This window comes from Pseudorca crassidens, chromosome 9 (genome assembly GCF_039906515.1).
Source record: "Pseudorca crassidens isolate mPseCra1 chromosome 9, mPseCra1.hap1, whole genome shotgun sequence".
NCBI classification, from domain to species: Eukaryota; Metazoa; Chordata; class Mammalia; order Artiodactyla; family Delphinidae; genus Pseudorca; species Pseudorca crassidens.
This window is the reverse complement of record NC_090304.1, coordinates 77261142-77277160: the sequence shown is the minus strand read 5'-3', so window position 1 is coordinate 77277160 and position 16019 is coordinate 77261142. Positions and strand designations below refer to the sequence as shown.

The 16019-nt window shown below is 37.2% G+C and overlaps 1 protein-coding gene across 3 annotated transcripts in view; it reads right to left on the bottom strand.

Annotated features, from left to right (window-relative positions):
* ARHGAP42 (Rho GTPase activating protein 42) overlaps positions 1-16019 on the bottom strand; it is a 287072-nt gene that overhangs the window by 80707 nt on the left and 190346 nt on the right. For all 3 annotated transcript variants that reach the window (XM_067750791.1, XM_067750789.1, XM_067750790.1), the window contains one exon: positions 2790-2891. In XM_067750791.1, coding sequence (XP_067606892.1) covers positions 2790-2891 — 102 coding nt within the window. The remainder of the gene's footprint in view (positions 1-2789; positions 2892-16019) is intronic.

Sequence of the window (16019 nt, the reverse complement as noted above, 5' to 3'; positions counted from 1 at the left end):
TGGGTTTTTTGTTTTTTTGATATTGACTTGCATGAGCTGTTTGTATATTTGGGAGATTAATTTTTTTTAACATCTTCACTGGACTATAATTGCTTTACAATCGTGTGTTAGTTTCTGCTTTATAACAAAGTGAATCAGCTCTACATATACATATATCCCCATATCTCCTCCCTCTTGCGCCTCCCTCCCACCCCCCCATCCCACCCCTCTAGGTGGTCACAAAGCACAAAGCTGAGCTCCCTGTGCTATGTGGCTGATCCCCACTAGCTATCTATTTTACATTTGGTAGTGTATATATGTCAATGCTACTCTCTCACTTTGTCCCAGCTTACCCTTCCCCATCCCCCTCTCCTCAAGTCCATTCTCTACATCTGCGTCTTTATTCCTGCCCTGCCCCTCGGTTCTTCAGAACCATTTTTTTTTTTTTTTTAGATTCCATATATTGTGTTAGCATACAGTATTTGTTTTTCTCTTTCTGACTTACTTCACTCTGTATGACAGACTCTAGGTCCATCCACCTCACTACAAATAACTCCATTTCGTTTCTTTTTATGGCTGAGTAATATTCCATTGTATATACATGCCACATCTTCTTTATCCATTCATCTGTCAATGGACACTTAGGTTGCTTCCATGTCCTGGCTATTGTAAATAGACCTGCAGTGAACATTGTGGTACATGACTCTTTATGAATTATGGTTTTCTCAAGGTATCTGCCCAGTAGTGGGATTGCTGGGTCATATGGTAGTTCTATTTTTAGTCTTTTAAGGAACCTCCATACTGTTCTCCATAGTGGCTGTATCAATTTACATTCCCACCAACAGTGCAAGAGGGTTCCCATTCCTCCACACCCTGTCCAGCATTAATTGTTTATAGATTTTTTGATGATGGCCATTCTGACTGGTGTGAGGTGATACCTCATTGTAGTTTTGATTTGCACTTCTCTAATGATTAATGATGTTGAGCATTTTTTCATGTGTTTGTTGGCAATCTGTGTATCTTCTTTGGAGAAGTGTCTAGGTCTTCTACCCATTTTTGGATTGGGTTGTTTGTTTTTTTGATGTTGAGTTGCTTGTACATTTTGGAAATTAATCTGTGAGTTGTTTCATTTGCAAATATTTTCTCCCATTCTGAGGGTTGTCTCTTCATCTTGTTTATGGTTTCCTTTGCTGTGCAAAAGCTTTTAAGTTTCATTAGGTCCCATTTGTTTATTTTTGTTTTTATTTTCATTACTCTAGGAGGTGGGTCAAAAAAGATCCTGCTGTGATTTATGTCCAAGAGTGTTCTGAGACAGTCGATTTTTAAAATGGTACTTGGTCATGGCCTTTGGTACATGATGGTGACAGTTAGGGGAGCCCTTTCTACTTCATCTACATACCGCATTCTCTCTTAGGTTTATTCTAATGCAATGTTTAAAGAGATATGTGAGCATTTAAGAAGTTTGGAATATGTGAACATAATATTAAATAACAACATAGTACTTCATAAGATTAAATATGTCCATGAAAGTTAAAAATATAATTTTCCTTAATAACAGATTTTTCTCTATTTCACTTTAGTCCCAAAACCTTTCCATAGGCCCACAGCTGTATATTAAATTGTCCTATTTTAACAGCAGGTGTTAATAACAAGATATTCATTATAATGAACACATATTTAAATAACAAAACTCCCCAACATTAAACATTTTTAAGTGAAGAAATTCAATTCCCTCTAGGGGAACATAGGAGTATAGAAAAAAGGAATCAGAAGCAACTCTCCCATGCCTTTTGGACTACTGTTCCACTTCATTTGAACTCTAGCTCGTCAAGCGTGCTTTATGGCTGAATATGGAGGTCAGGGAAAGAAGCATAGGAAGAAGGAGGGCAGAGGACCAGACTTGAAAAACGGTTCAGGAAGGGACGTGGCTTTGCTAGAGGATCAGGAGGAGGCATTTGAAAGAGGTTCCCCACCACAGTCCCTAGAAGTACAGAGAGGAGAGGAAGAAGAGATGAAAGGAGGCTCTCAGCACAGTACAAGATTCCCTATGAAGGGCTAGAGAGCAGTGATGAGCTGTAGGGGGACTAGCTCAACAACTCCCAGCTCAGCTCTGAGACACACCACTGTACACTGGGGGAATGATGGATGGTGTGTCAAGATTTAGTTGCTGCCAAGATGAAAGACAAGAGAGCCTTTTTTTAAAAAAACATATCCCATCACTATTCCTCAGTAAAAGGACTATTCGATTTGACTAATTATAGTTGAAACACTACCAATGAGAAGAAATTTTCAGAAAAAAGGAAGAAATGGATTCCTTATATGCATACACTGTACATGTTAGTATATGCATATAAGGAATGTTGACTGTTGACTTGTTCTTTCAGAAAATTGACATAAAATAATGGAGATTTTAAAACATATATTGTATATGTATCTTTTTTCCCCTTAATGCTGATGCAACACCTTAAAAACAGGTATTTTTAACTTAATATAAATGCTATAACATGAATTTGGTAGGTCCTGCTATTTAAAATATTCCCAACAAGAAGAAAAAGAAATAGCCTTGTTTCACTCTTTCTCATTATTGAAGGAAATACTAATCTTTCTCTTAAAACTGTTAACATTAAATATCACAAGGCATGTAAAATGCTCAGCACAGTGCCTGTCTGTAGTAAGTGCTCAATTAAATATTCTTATTATCATTATTTTATTAAAGAGGAGCAGATTCTGAGATAATGTCTACTTTTCGAACTTTGGACTTCACAGGACAATGCTAATGCCCTTTCCACATTTCATTTGGAAAAACTTACCTCCTGCAAATGAGACTCCTTTTTCTTTGCAGACAAATTTAAATGCTTGTCAAGAATAGAATAGTATTTTTCACTCTCCTTGTCAAATTTCTTCTTTCCATCCTAGGAGATCAAAAAAACAACAAAACATTCAAATTAGAGAATCAAGAAAACCTTGATTTCCACCATCCCCATCAAACATCCGCTGAAATTATTTAATAAAGATTTAGTGAGCTTCAACTACGTGCAAAACTTGATGAAGTAGAGTAGGAAGAAGGATGTGAAACAAAATCATTTGAGTATGTATTCTGATCTCAAAGAGGTTCATGGAACTATAGTATGGAGGGGGCAGGCTGCCTACAGTAGAATCCCTTTGAACACTTTATAACTGATTCTCAGCAAGAAATTCTGACCTGGGATAGGACCAAGAGAAAACGTCTCTTTTAGGCTTTTTGGTGATTCAGATGAGTTAATATACAACCAGTTTAGAGAACCACTTACACACTCTTCTCAAGGAATCATAATATTTCCCAGCCACAAAAAATATGCCTCTTACTGAGCTCTGCCCACCAGAGCAACAGTCAGCTCTACCCACCACCAGTCCCTCCCATCAGGAAACTTACACAAGCCTCTTAGATAGCCTCATCCACCAGAAGGCAGACAGCAGAAGCAAGAAGAATTACAATCCTGCAGCCTGTGGAAGAAAAACCACATTCATAGAAAGATAGACAAGATGAAAAGGCAGAGGGCTATGTACCAGATGAAGGAACAAGATAAACCCCCAGAAAAACAACTAAATGAAGTAGAGATACGCAACCTTCCAGAAAAAGAATTCAGAATAATGAGAGTGAAGATGATGCAGGACCTCGGAAAAAGAATGGAGGCAAAGATCGAGAAGATGCAAGAAATGTTTAACAAAGATCTAGACGAATTAAAGAACAAACAGAGATGAACAATACAATAACTGAAACGATAACTACACTAGAAGGAATCAATAGCAGAATAACTGAGACAGAAGAACGGATAAGTGACCTGGAAGACAGAATGGTGGGATTCACTGCTGTGGAACAGAATAAAGAAAAAAAGAATGAAAAGAAATGAAGACAGCCTAAGAGACCTCTGGGACAACATTAAATGCAACCACATTCACATTATAGAAGTCCCAGAAGGAAAAGAGAGAAAGGACTAGAGAAAATATTTGAAGAGATTATAGTCAAAAACTTCCATAACATGGGAAAGGAAATAGGCACCCAAGTCCAGGAAGCGCAGTGAGTCCCATACAGGATAAACACAAGGAAAAACAGGCCGAGACACATATTAATCAAATTGGCAAAAATTAAAGACAAAGAAAAATTATTGAAAGCAGCGAGGGAAAAAAGACAAATAACATACAAGGGAATTCCCATAAGGTTAACAGGTGATTTCCCAGCAGAAACTCTACAAGCCAGGAGGGAGTGGCATGATATACTTAAAGTGATGAAAGGGAAAAACCTACAACCAAGATTACTCTACCTGGCAAGGATCTCATTCAGATTTGAAGGAGAAATCAAAAGCTTTACAGACAAGCAAAAGCTAAGAGAATTCAGCACCACCAAACCAGCTCTACAACAAATGCGAAAGGAAATTCTTTGTGGGAAACACAAGAGAAGAAAAGGACCTACAAAAACAACCCCAAAATAATTAAGAAAAGGGTCATAGGAACATACATATCAATAATTACCTTAAACATGAATGGATTAAATGCTCCAACCAAAAGACACAGGCTTGCTGAATGGATACAAAAACAAGACCCATGTATATGCTGTCTACAAGAGACCCACTTCAGACCTAGGGACATACAGACTAAAAGTGAGGGGATGGAAAAAGATATTCCATACAAATGGAAATCAAAAGAAAGCTGAAGTAGCTATACTCATTATCAGATAAAATAGACTTTAAACTAAACAATGTTACAAGAGACAAGCAAGGACACTACATAATGATCAAGGGATCAAACCAAGAAGAAGATATAACAATTATAAATATATATGCACACGACATAGGAGTACCTCAATACATAAGGCAACTGCTAGCAGCTATAAAAGAGGAAATCGACAGCAACACAATAATAGTGTGGGACTTTAACACCTCACTTATACCAATGGACAGATCATCCAAACAGAAAATTGATAAGGAAACACAAGCTTTAAATGACACAATAGACCAGATAGATTTAACTGATATTTATAGGACATTCCACCCAAAAACAGCAGATTACACTTTCTTCTCAAGTGCGCATGGAACATTCTCCAGGATAGATCACATCTTGGGTCACAAATCAAACCTCAGTAAATTAAAAAAAATTGAAAGCATATCAAGCATCTTTTCTGATCACAATGCTTGAGATTAGAAATGAATTAGAGGGAAAAGAACGTAAAAAGCACAAACACATGGAGGCTAAACAATACGTTACTAAATAACCAAAAGATCACTGAAGAAATCAAAGAGGAAATCAAAAAATACCTACAGACAAATGACAGTGAAAACACAATGATCCAAAACCTATGGGGTGCAGCAAAAGCCGTTCTAAGAGGGAAGTTTATAGCTATACAAGCCTAACTCTAGAAATAAGAAACATCTCAAATAAACAATCTAACCTTACACCTAAAGGAACTAGAGAAAGAAGAACAAACAAAACCCAAAGTTAGCAGAAGGAAAGAAATCATAAAGATCAGAGCACAAATAAATGAAATAGAAACAAAGAAAACAAGAGCAAAGATCAATAAAAGTAAAAGCTGGTTCTTTGAGAAGATAAACAAAACTGATAAACCGTTAGCGAGACTCATGAAGAAAAAGAGGGAGAGGACTCAAATCAATAAAATTAGAAATGAAAAAGGAGAAGTTACAACAGACACCGCAGAAATACAAAGCATCCTAAGAGACTACTACAAGCAACTGTATGCCAATAAAATGGACAACCTGGAAGAAATGGACATATTCTTACACAAGTATAACCTTTCAAGACTGAACCAGGAAGAAATAGAAAATATGAACAGACCAATCACAAGTAATGAAATTCAAACTGTGATTAAAAATTTTCCAAAAAACAAAAGTCCAGGACCAGATGGCTTCACAGGGGAATTATATCAAACATTTAGAAAAGAGCTAACACCCATCCTTCTCAAACTCTTCCAAAACTTGCAGAGGAAGCAACGCTCCCAAACTCATTCTATAAGGCCACCATCACCTGATACCAAAAGCAGACAAAGATACTACAAAAAAAGAAAATTACAGACCAATATCACTGATGAATATAGATGCAAAAATCCTCAACAAAATACTAGCAAACAAAATCCAACAACACATTAAAAGGATCACACACCATGATCAAGTGGGACTTATCCTAAGGATGCAAGGATTCTTCAATATACGCAAATCAATCAATGTGATATACCATATTAACAAATTGAGGAAGAAAAACCATATGATCATCTAGATAGATGTAGAAAAAGCTTTTGACAAAATTCAACACCCATTTACGATAAAAACTCTCCAGAAAGTGGGCATAGAGGGAACCTACCTCAACATAATAAAGGTCATATATGACAAACCCACAGCAAACATCATTCTCAATGGTGAAAAAATGAAAGCATTTCCTCTAAGGTCAGGAACAAGACAAGGATGTCCACTCTCACCACTATTATTCAACATAGTTTTGGAAGTCCTAGCCATGGCAATCAGATAAGAAAAAGAAATAAAAGGAATCCAAATTGGAAAAGAAGAAGTAGAGCTGTCACTGTTTGCAGATGACATGATACTACACATAGAGAATCCTAAAAATGCCACCAGAAAACTACTAGAGCTAATCAATGAATTTGGTAAAGTTGCAGGATACAGAATTAATGCACAGAAATCTCTTGCATTCCTATACACTAAAGATGAAAAATCTGAAAGAGAAATTAAGGAAACACTCCCATTTACCACTGCAACAAAAACAATAAAATACCTAGGAATAAACTTACCTAGGGAGACAAAAGACCTCTATGCAGAAAACTATAAGACACTGGTGAAAGAAATTAAAGATGCTACCAACAGATGGAGAGATATACCATGTTCTTGGATTGGAAGAATCAACATTGTGAAAATGACTATACCACCCAAAGCAATCTACAGATTCAATGCAATCCCTATCAAATTACCAACGGCATTTTTTATAGAACTAGAACAAAAAGTCTTAAAATTTATATGGAGACACAAAAGACCCCGAACAGCCAAAGTAGTCTTCAGGGAAAAACATGGAGCTGGAGGAATCAGACTCCCTGACTTCGGACTATACTACAAAGCTACAGTAATCAAGACAATATGGTACTGGCACAAAAACAGAAACATAGATCAATGGAACAAGATAGAAAGCCCAGAGCTAAACCCATGCACCTATGGTCAACTAATCTATGACAAAGGAGGCAAGGATATACAATGGAGAAAAGACAGTCTCTTCAGTAAGTGGTGCTGGGAAAACTGGACAGCTACATGTAAAAGAATGAAATTAGAACACTCCCTAACACCATACACACAAAAGAAACTCAAAATGGATTTGAGACCTAAATGTAAAACTGGACACTATAAAACTCTTAGAGGAAAACATAGGAAGAACACTGTTTGACATAAATCACGGCAAGATCTTTTCTTGATCCACCTCCTAGAGTAATGTAATGGAAATAAAAACAAAAATAAACAAATGGGACCTAATGAAACTTCAAAGCTGTTGCACAGCAAAGGATACCATAAACAAGATGAAAAGGCAACCCTCAGAATGGGAGAAAATATTTGCAAACGAATCAACGAACAAAGGATTAATCTCCAAAATATATAAACAGCTCATGCAGCTCAATATTAAAGAAACAAACAATGCAATCCAAAAATGGGCAAAAGACCTAAATAGACATTTCTCCAAAGAAGACATACAGATGGCCCAGAAGCACATGAAAAGCTTCTCAACATCACTAATTATTAGAGAAATGCAAATCAAAACTACAATAAGGTATCACCTCACACTAGTTAGAATGGGCATCATCAGAAAATCTACAAACAACAAATGCTGGAGAGGGTGTGGAGAAGAGGGAACCCTTTTGCACTGTTGGTGTGAATGTAAATTGATACAGCCACTATGGAGAACAGTATGGATGTTCCTTAAAAAACTAAAAATAGAATTACCATATGATCCAGCAATCCCACTACTGGGCATATACCCAGAGAAAACCATAATTCAAATAGACACATGCACCCCAATGTTCATTGCAGCACTATTTACAATAGCCAGGTCATGGAAGCAACCTAAATGCCCATCAACAGACGAATGGATAAAGAAGTTGTGGTACATATATACAATGGAATATTACTCAGCCATAAAAAGGAACGAAATTGAGTCATTTGTTGAGACGTGGATGGATCTAGAGACTGTCATACAGAGTGAAGTAATAAGTCAGAAAGAGAAAAACAAATATCGTATATTAACGCATGTGTGCGGAACCTAGAAAAATGGTACAGATGAACCGGTTTGTAGGGCAGAAGTTGAGACACAAATGTAGAGAACAAACATATGGACACCAAGGGGGAAAAACCGCGGGGGGGTGGGGATGGTGGTGTTCTGAATTGGGTGATTGGGATTGACATGTATACACTAATGTGTATAAAATTGATGACTAATAAGAACCTGCTGTATAAAAAAATAAATAAAATAATATATATTTTTTTAAAAAAGATGCCTGATATTTCATACAACTCATTTTTGACAGGAAGGAAAATAGACCTTCAAAACCTGGTAGCGTGAAATAATTAGAACAGTTCAGTCAAGTCAAAAGGATTAGCAACATCTGTGTCATATACTCAACAGAACTCTAATAGCTGACCTTTGCATATCCCTAAAATGACACTGTTCTCTAGGGGAGCTGTAAACCAGTCTAGTCTTTTGTGGAGGAGGAGGATACTTTACCTTTTATCCTCTGGCATACTTTTATAGAAATGCAAATGGAATAAAATCTTAAAGAGAACAGGACATGCCTGGGCATATAATCTTCTTCAACTATAAATATGTTATCCACCAGGTATGTCTTTTCCATTCATGGGTCCATATGAAATAAATACTAGGTGATCACACTCATAAATTTTACTGGCTAAAGAAGTACTATTCCTTGCTTTTATTTCAGTGTCTCTTGAAGTGCAAGAGCTGGACCACCTTAATCAGAGTCAAGTATTTTAAAGCCTATTAAAAATGTAGATTCTTATTTCCCTCATATAGAGATTCAGACATTGTTATTTTTAACAAGCTCTGTGATTATTACGCATAACGCTTTGCTTCATTATTTGCATATGTATTTGGAGGAGATTAATTAAAAATGATGGACGGATGGATGAGGAGAGGAGAGGAAGGGAGTTTGGGAGTTAGGGAAGAAGAAAGGAGAAGAGGGGCAGGCCTCTGACCTGTCTTTCTGAGGACCCTGAGGGTGTCAGATCCAGGTTAATACATCCACAGAATTCCATTTTGACCCACTGGCACTCTAAACGTTTTATCTCCTCAATTGTATTTCCAGGAACCCATCATGATCTAGTTGCAAAGATGGAACTTTAGAAACTTAACTGGTAAAATGGCATTAAATGGAAAGAGCAAGTAGGGTTCTGCTGTAAAGGTTCTAGTCACTTTTAGATCTCTGAAGAGTACTGGTATGTCTGTGTATTACAGTATTATACCTGTAAATGACGAGGGGGGGAAATCAACATCTTCAAAGCATTTTTATTATTTAAGGAGAAAATGTGGCTCTACTAGAAGAAACAAAATTGAAAAATAAAAAGTGGCATTCCCATCCAAAAAAGGTCTTTTGAGGAACTCACACAACAAAATGTACAGGAGAGAACCCAAAAGAAAGCAGAGAAGTCCAAGGTTCAGAATGGGAGGAGCTTGTCCTGTCCACGGTTGAAAGAGATACCTGGGTGAACATTCCATCGTTAGCTCAGTGGATGTTACTCTTTAATCTGGCATTTCATGCCCACAACTGACCTGCCCAAGCAATTTCTCCAAAAGTCTCTCTCATTAGCCCTTTATTTATTTATTTATTTATTTATTGCGGTACGCGTGCCTCTCACTGTAGTGGCCTCTCCTGTTACGGAGCACAGGCTCTGGACGCGCAGGCTCAGCGGCCCAGCCACTCCACGGCATGTGGGATCTCTCCGGACCGGGGCACGAACACGTGTCCCCTGAATCGGCAGGCGGACTCTCAACCACTGCACCACCAGGGAGGCCCTCTCTCGTTAGCCCTTTTGAGCTCCTATTCTCTGTTCTCTGCAGACCACCTCCTCTCTGATACAAATGCTTACTTTTTCCAACAACCAAATATTCAAGTTAGATCTACTCTTAGCATCCAGCTTAAACAGACCTCATTCATGTGTCCCCTCCATCAACTCTCTCTCCCTTTGGATGCTCATATAGCTTTATATGAGTTTCTTATGGTGTTCATGTACTACATTGTAGCAGGGAAATTTATGCATGTATCTTCTCATCCTTAAAACTGAAAATTTGAGAGAGTGCTCAATAAATATCTAATGAACAAGTGAAATTATTCCTCTTATAACACGGCACCACAGTCCCTCACAAACATTCCATTTGATCAAAAAAAACCAATATCCATGATATAAGGGACAATTCTGCACAAATGGTCTTAACTCAATCCCAGTGATACATGAATACTGGGGGCAACCAGCTGCCTTACAGTGTAGTACACAAAACTGACCCACTTTCATCTTACAATAGGGGGCTTAAAATTTCTCACTGTGCAGAGAAGAAACTATTTGGGGGAAAAGAGAACACAGCTGTGGTGACTACACTTGCATCTTTGTTTTTCAGTCTGTGTTTGATGGTGTTTTGGGAAATGTTAATTCCGTGCCAACACATCAGCATTCCTGGCAATACAAAAATCGTTCCCAGAAGCACTTCCTGGACTCTTATTCAAACCCTGGCCCTTCACACCACCAGGCCCGGGAAAAGGATTTACTCAAAGGGTCCCATGATGTAGACAACAAAAACACACTCAGTTCTAGCATAAAATTAAAGAGCTGAGTTGAAAGAGTAGGATACGTGAAGGACAGCTATAATCTAAGGAAGCATGTTCTTGAAAGCCAAGAGCACTTCTTGCAACTCACATCTCCCCCCAAAAGCCGTGATTTACTGCTCCTGTAAGTCAAGTCTTATTTGGCCTTAGTAACTTAATACTACACAGCTACCTCCTGTCCTTTGTGTTACTTGTCGTGGATATCAAGTGAAGAATTTTCTCTGAAACCAGTGCTGCAGAAGGAAGGGAAAATAACACACAAATCTTTACTAAACACTGTATGTGATCGATGTCTTCTTATTATCATACCATGACTCAAAGAAAGGGAGACTATGTCACAATGGTATGACATTTTCTATAAACCCACAGTAAGTGCATTTGAACTAGGTAATCATGTAAAATGAAATCATATATATGTATAATATATGTTTGTGTGTGTGTGTGTTATAAAATCTTAAAATATACCATCAAAAATGGCAAATTAATCCCCAAACCCAATTACAGTTGCAAAAGTGTAAGATAAGTTCAAGGTCTTCAATTTGTGTTCCAAGCTACACTGTATTTACTCTGAGCACATTATCGCTTAGCTTCTAAGATTAGCAACTGTGGTCATGCCACACCTTCACTGCATACCCTGAAGTAAGGAACAGGAAGAAAACTCCAAGTGTCAGTCTTACTCTTAAAGTTGTTGTATATGACAAAAAAGTCAAATATTCATATAAACTATAGGTCTCTCACATAAATAAAAAGTGTTAAATTATACACAACTGTTAAAATCAAGGCCTAATCAATGCCTTGCATTGACCACAAGAGGGTACTAAACGTGAAAAATAGACTCTACCACAACATTTAGAAAATCACAAAGAGAAATTCTCAAAGCTTTATCTAATTGCATTTTTTTCTATAAAAGATTAACGCAAAGCTTTGTTTAAACAGCTGTCTTAGCAACCTTTATTTTAATGTTACCATGATCAAAAATTTTTTAAATAGAGGAAATGAAAAAGTATTTTCTATATTCCTTTTTTTTTTAAATGGAGCACATATTTAGGATTTATGCATCTGAATTTTAAGACAACTTCAAGGTTATAATTGCCACTCAGGATATTGCAAAATTTCCCATGCAACTATTTAAGTCAACATGTTAGCATAACCATCAGCTAAATAAGCATTATACATATATTTTGAAAATCCTTTGAGTGAATGCATAGTAGAAATAGAAATAGTAATAGAAATAGTAGAAATAGTAATAGAAATAGTAGTAGAAATAGTAATACAAAGAGTAATAATAAATACTGATAGCTAAATTTCTATTCCAGAAAAATGTGTAATTCTTATAAACTGGCACCATGCTAGGCATTGAGAGGAAAAGATATAGCTCTAACTACCAATCCCGGCTAGACTTCTTTCTCCTCTGATAGTGGGACTTCCTCACTGCTCAGAACAGCAGCCTAGGGTGACACTACCATTTCTAAGTCTGAGAAGGGCCAGATGCTTGGATATTCCATACACTTGCTACCCACACAGGAGTTTCCCGAGGTCCAGAAACCCAGGTTGTTGAGAATCCTAATATAGCTTTCACAGCAATGTCCTGCCTCTGGGTAACTGCACCCAACCATTCCCAGTCTCCCAAGCCATTCCCCACCAAGTCCCTCCTCCTCAATCTGCTGAAATACAGACACTCCAAAAGGGCTCCTTCCTGGGTAGTTGCACCAGCACAATCCATTATATCTGCCCCATTCCAATTATCTCACCACTACCACATCCAGGTGATCAGATTCACAGGAGCCAGAGGTTTCATATTTGCCTCTATAATGAACTCTTACAAATCGGAAAGATAGAAAAACAGATAAAAATATATGTGAAGGATATGAAGGAATAACACAAAAGAAAGCCAAAAGAGTAACAAACATATAAAGAACTTTTCAAACTCATTAGTACTTAAGAGAAAAGCAAATTAAAATATTAAGATATCACATTATATCTATCAGCTATTGATTGGCAAGAGTTAGAAAGCTGAATAACACTACACGTTGAGTGAATTTGGAGACACAGGAACCCTTCTATATGGTGTGATTGTAGAGAAGTACAGCCTTTCCAAAGAGAAATTCAACATTTCTAAGTGGCATATATGTGTGCCCTAAAAAACAGCTTCTGGTGTACATCCCGAAAAGATCCTCACAGAAAAGTCCATAAGGAAACACAAATGAGGATTTGTGAAAACAGGAAGATAGCCAGGGTATTTATTGGTGGACATAAATGAATTAGAAGCATACCGTGAACTGGTAGGCATGAAGTAAATATTACATGTGGATGGATCTTAAAACACAATTTTGAGTGAAAACCACAAAGCACAAAATAGATAAATATCACAAAATCATTTATGTAAATTAAAGAGCCATGCATAGAAAAATAATACCAATTTTGTTAAGAACATAAGACAAAAATATACACATTGAACTTATGAGAATGGTTGCTATTTAAATATGAAAATGTGAATGCAGTATAAGTAAATGAATAAAACAAGAGAGCTGTGAACTAAAAAGGAAAATAGATGAGAAAAGATAAGAAAAATTAGAAGCTTAATCATGAAACCCAACATCTGACTAACAGAACTACTGAAAGAAAAAAATGTAGGGAGGGAATGACCAAAAAAATAATTCATGAAAATTTCCAGAACTGATAAGAAAGTATCCATATTGAAATGACACAATATATACAAGGCACAATAAATGAGAAAATATTACAAAACCATGAATAAAATCAAAGCCTAAAAACAGAGGTCAAATAAAAATCATCAGAAATCAATAATGAACCCACAGCAACAACACAGGAAGTTGTAAAACAAAGGTGCAGTGCCTTCAAAATTCTCAGGAATAATGAATTCCGACCTAGATTTCTATATCCAAATTGTCAATCTAGATTGAGGGTAGAATAAAACTATTTACAAACACACAAGGTCTCAAAAGTTTTACTGTACTATCGTACTGTACTATTATTATACATTCTTCTCAAGCTTGCATGGAATGTTCACCAATACAGACTACATTCTGGGCCATAAAACACATCTTAGCAAATTTAAAAGAACAGAAATCATTCTCAGAGCACAGTGGAATTAAGTTGGAAATCAACAACATAAAGATAGCTGGAAAATCACAAAATACTCAGATTAAACAACACACTTCTAAATGACACATAGGTTAAAGAGGAAATCTGAAGAGAGATTAAAAACATTTTAAACTAAATGAAAATTAAACATTAAAATTTCTGGATACAGCAGAATCAATGCTTATAGGGAAAATTATAGCACTGAAAAACATTAAAGGGAATAAATGGATGAAATGAGGAAAATGGGAAGAAAGAAGACAGACAAAAGGAGCAGGAAGCAGAGGAGGTACTTATAATGCTACTTTAGACTTTAGGAGAGATAGAGAATGCTACTGAACGTTTTCGATGATTTTTGATTGTTAATCAATCCTCTTGTGGACTGTGTAAAGACAGAAGATTGCGATCAGGAGGGTGGATAGCGTCTGGAGTGGCTATAATCTTATGGGCTCTGGCATGACATCATGGATAAACCTAAAGTTACACAACTCTGCACACTCCAGGCAGGATGTTTGGAAAATTACCCTGAGTGAGTTTAGGGATTTCCTAATTAAAAGTAATCCAAAGCTTTTCTTCATGCCCGACATTCAAATTTCTCTTCTTCTTGGATGACAGAGGACTTGGAGAATAAAATAAAAATCTCAGTCACAAAATTCAAAAACTATTGATAACATGGAAGGACAACAAACATCGGGACAAAAGACTGACACCATGACAGAGAATGCTCATGATAAGTACTGCATCTGACTGAGACAGAGAGAGGTGTTTTTCCTTAACTCCCAAAGTGAAAGCCACAGCGAGTGGAAATTAATTTTTCATATTATATTAATATTATACTTTTTTTAATCCAAAGTTCCTAGAAAACAGAGCCTGAGGCAAAGTTGTTGCCTGCTACAACTAGCATACAACCTTGTGGAGCAACAGTAGAGAAAAAGGGAACAGACAGGAAAGGAGGAAAGAAGATACAAGTGTTTATTACTGAATGAACCACAGAAACAGGAGGAAAAACAGCCAGTTGCTCAGGCAATAAGGTACATATCCATTCAGGTTTTACAAAACCAACACACCTCAGGACATTTCCATTGGGTAAGCAAGGATTTATCTGCCAGTTTCTCCCATAAGTGGTCAACATTTGCTCCATGGGACAGGAACTCTCCTGAGTTCTTTCAGATTGTCATCTGGCCCTCCAGTAGTTGTGGGAGAGGCCAGAGCCCAGGGTCCACCCTCGTACTCTATCAAGAGTCCATATGTAATGAGCAACAGCCAATGGGCCACTGAGCCTGTGCACCACAGCTGCTGCAACTCCCACTGAAGCAGGGTGATGGGGGCCTGGCTGGAGCCAGGCCCTGATCATGTGTGAGGAATAAGAAGTGACAACCCTAGGCCACAGTTATCTTCTGAGCAAACCCTAAGGGCCTGGGAAGGGCATAAACTGGGCCTAATACCAATACACACATTCCTGAGATATGGATTTAAGATTTTATCTTGCTGAGTTTGCTATCTTTATGATTTTTGGTAATAAAAGTATAACATTTTCAAGGAATTTGCAGACTCATTCACAACCTTGTTCTCTTGAGCCAATTTTGTACATTCAATATCATAGGCTTTCAAGAAGATCACGTTTATAAATAGGAAATAAATAATGTGTTATCATGATTCCCATGTTATACAGTGGAAAAATGAGGTTCATGGAAATTAACTATAGTCCACTCAATCAGCAAAAGGGTGGAGTCCAGACTAAAACACAAGACCTTTCTCAACATCAGCATAAATAGCACAACTGCTTAGTTTTAACATTTTAAAGGAAAATGACCCCCATCCTCCAAAGGGTTGAAGTGCCTTGGTCAATATCAAAGAATTACTCACTTGAGCCAAAGCTTGGAACAGCCCTCTCCTGTGTATAAGCTCATGGAATTCTTTATTTCTGCTTTTATCAAAAGCCTTTTTTGGCAGAGTGCCATCCTTTTCCACAGTAATAGAACCCCTAAATTGTAGCAGGGCACACAGCCGCCGAGAATAAAGATTGCATTTCCCAATCTCCAAGCAAGGAGATGTGTCACGTGAATAA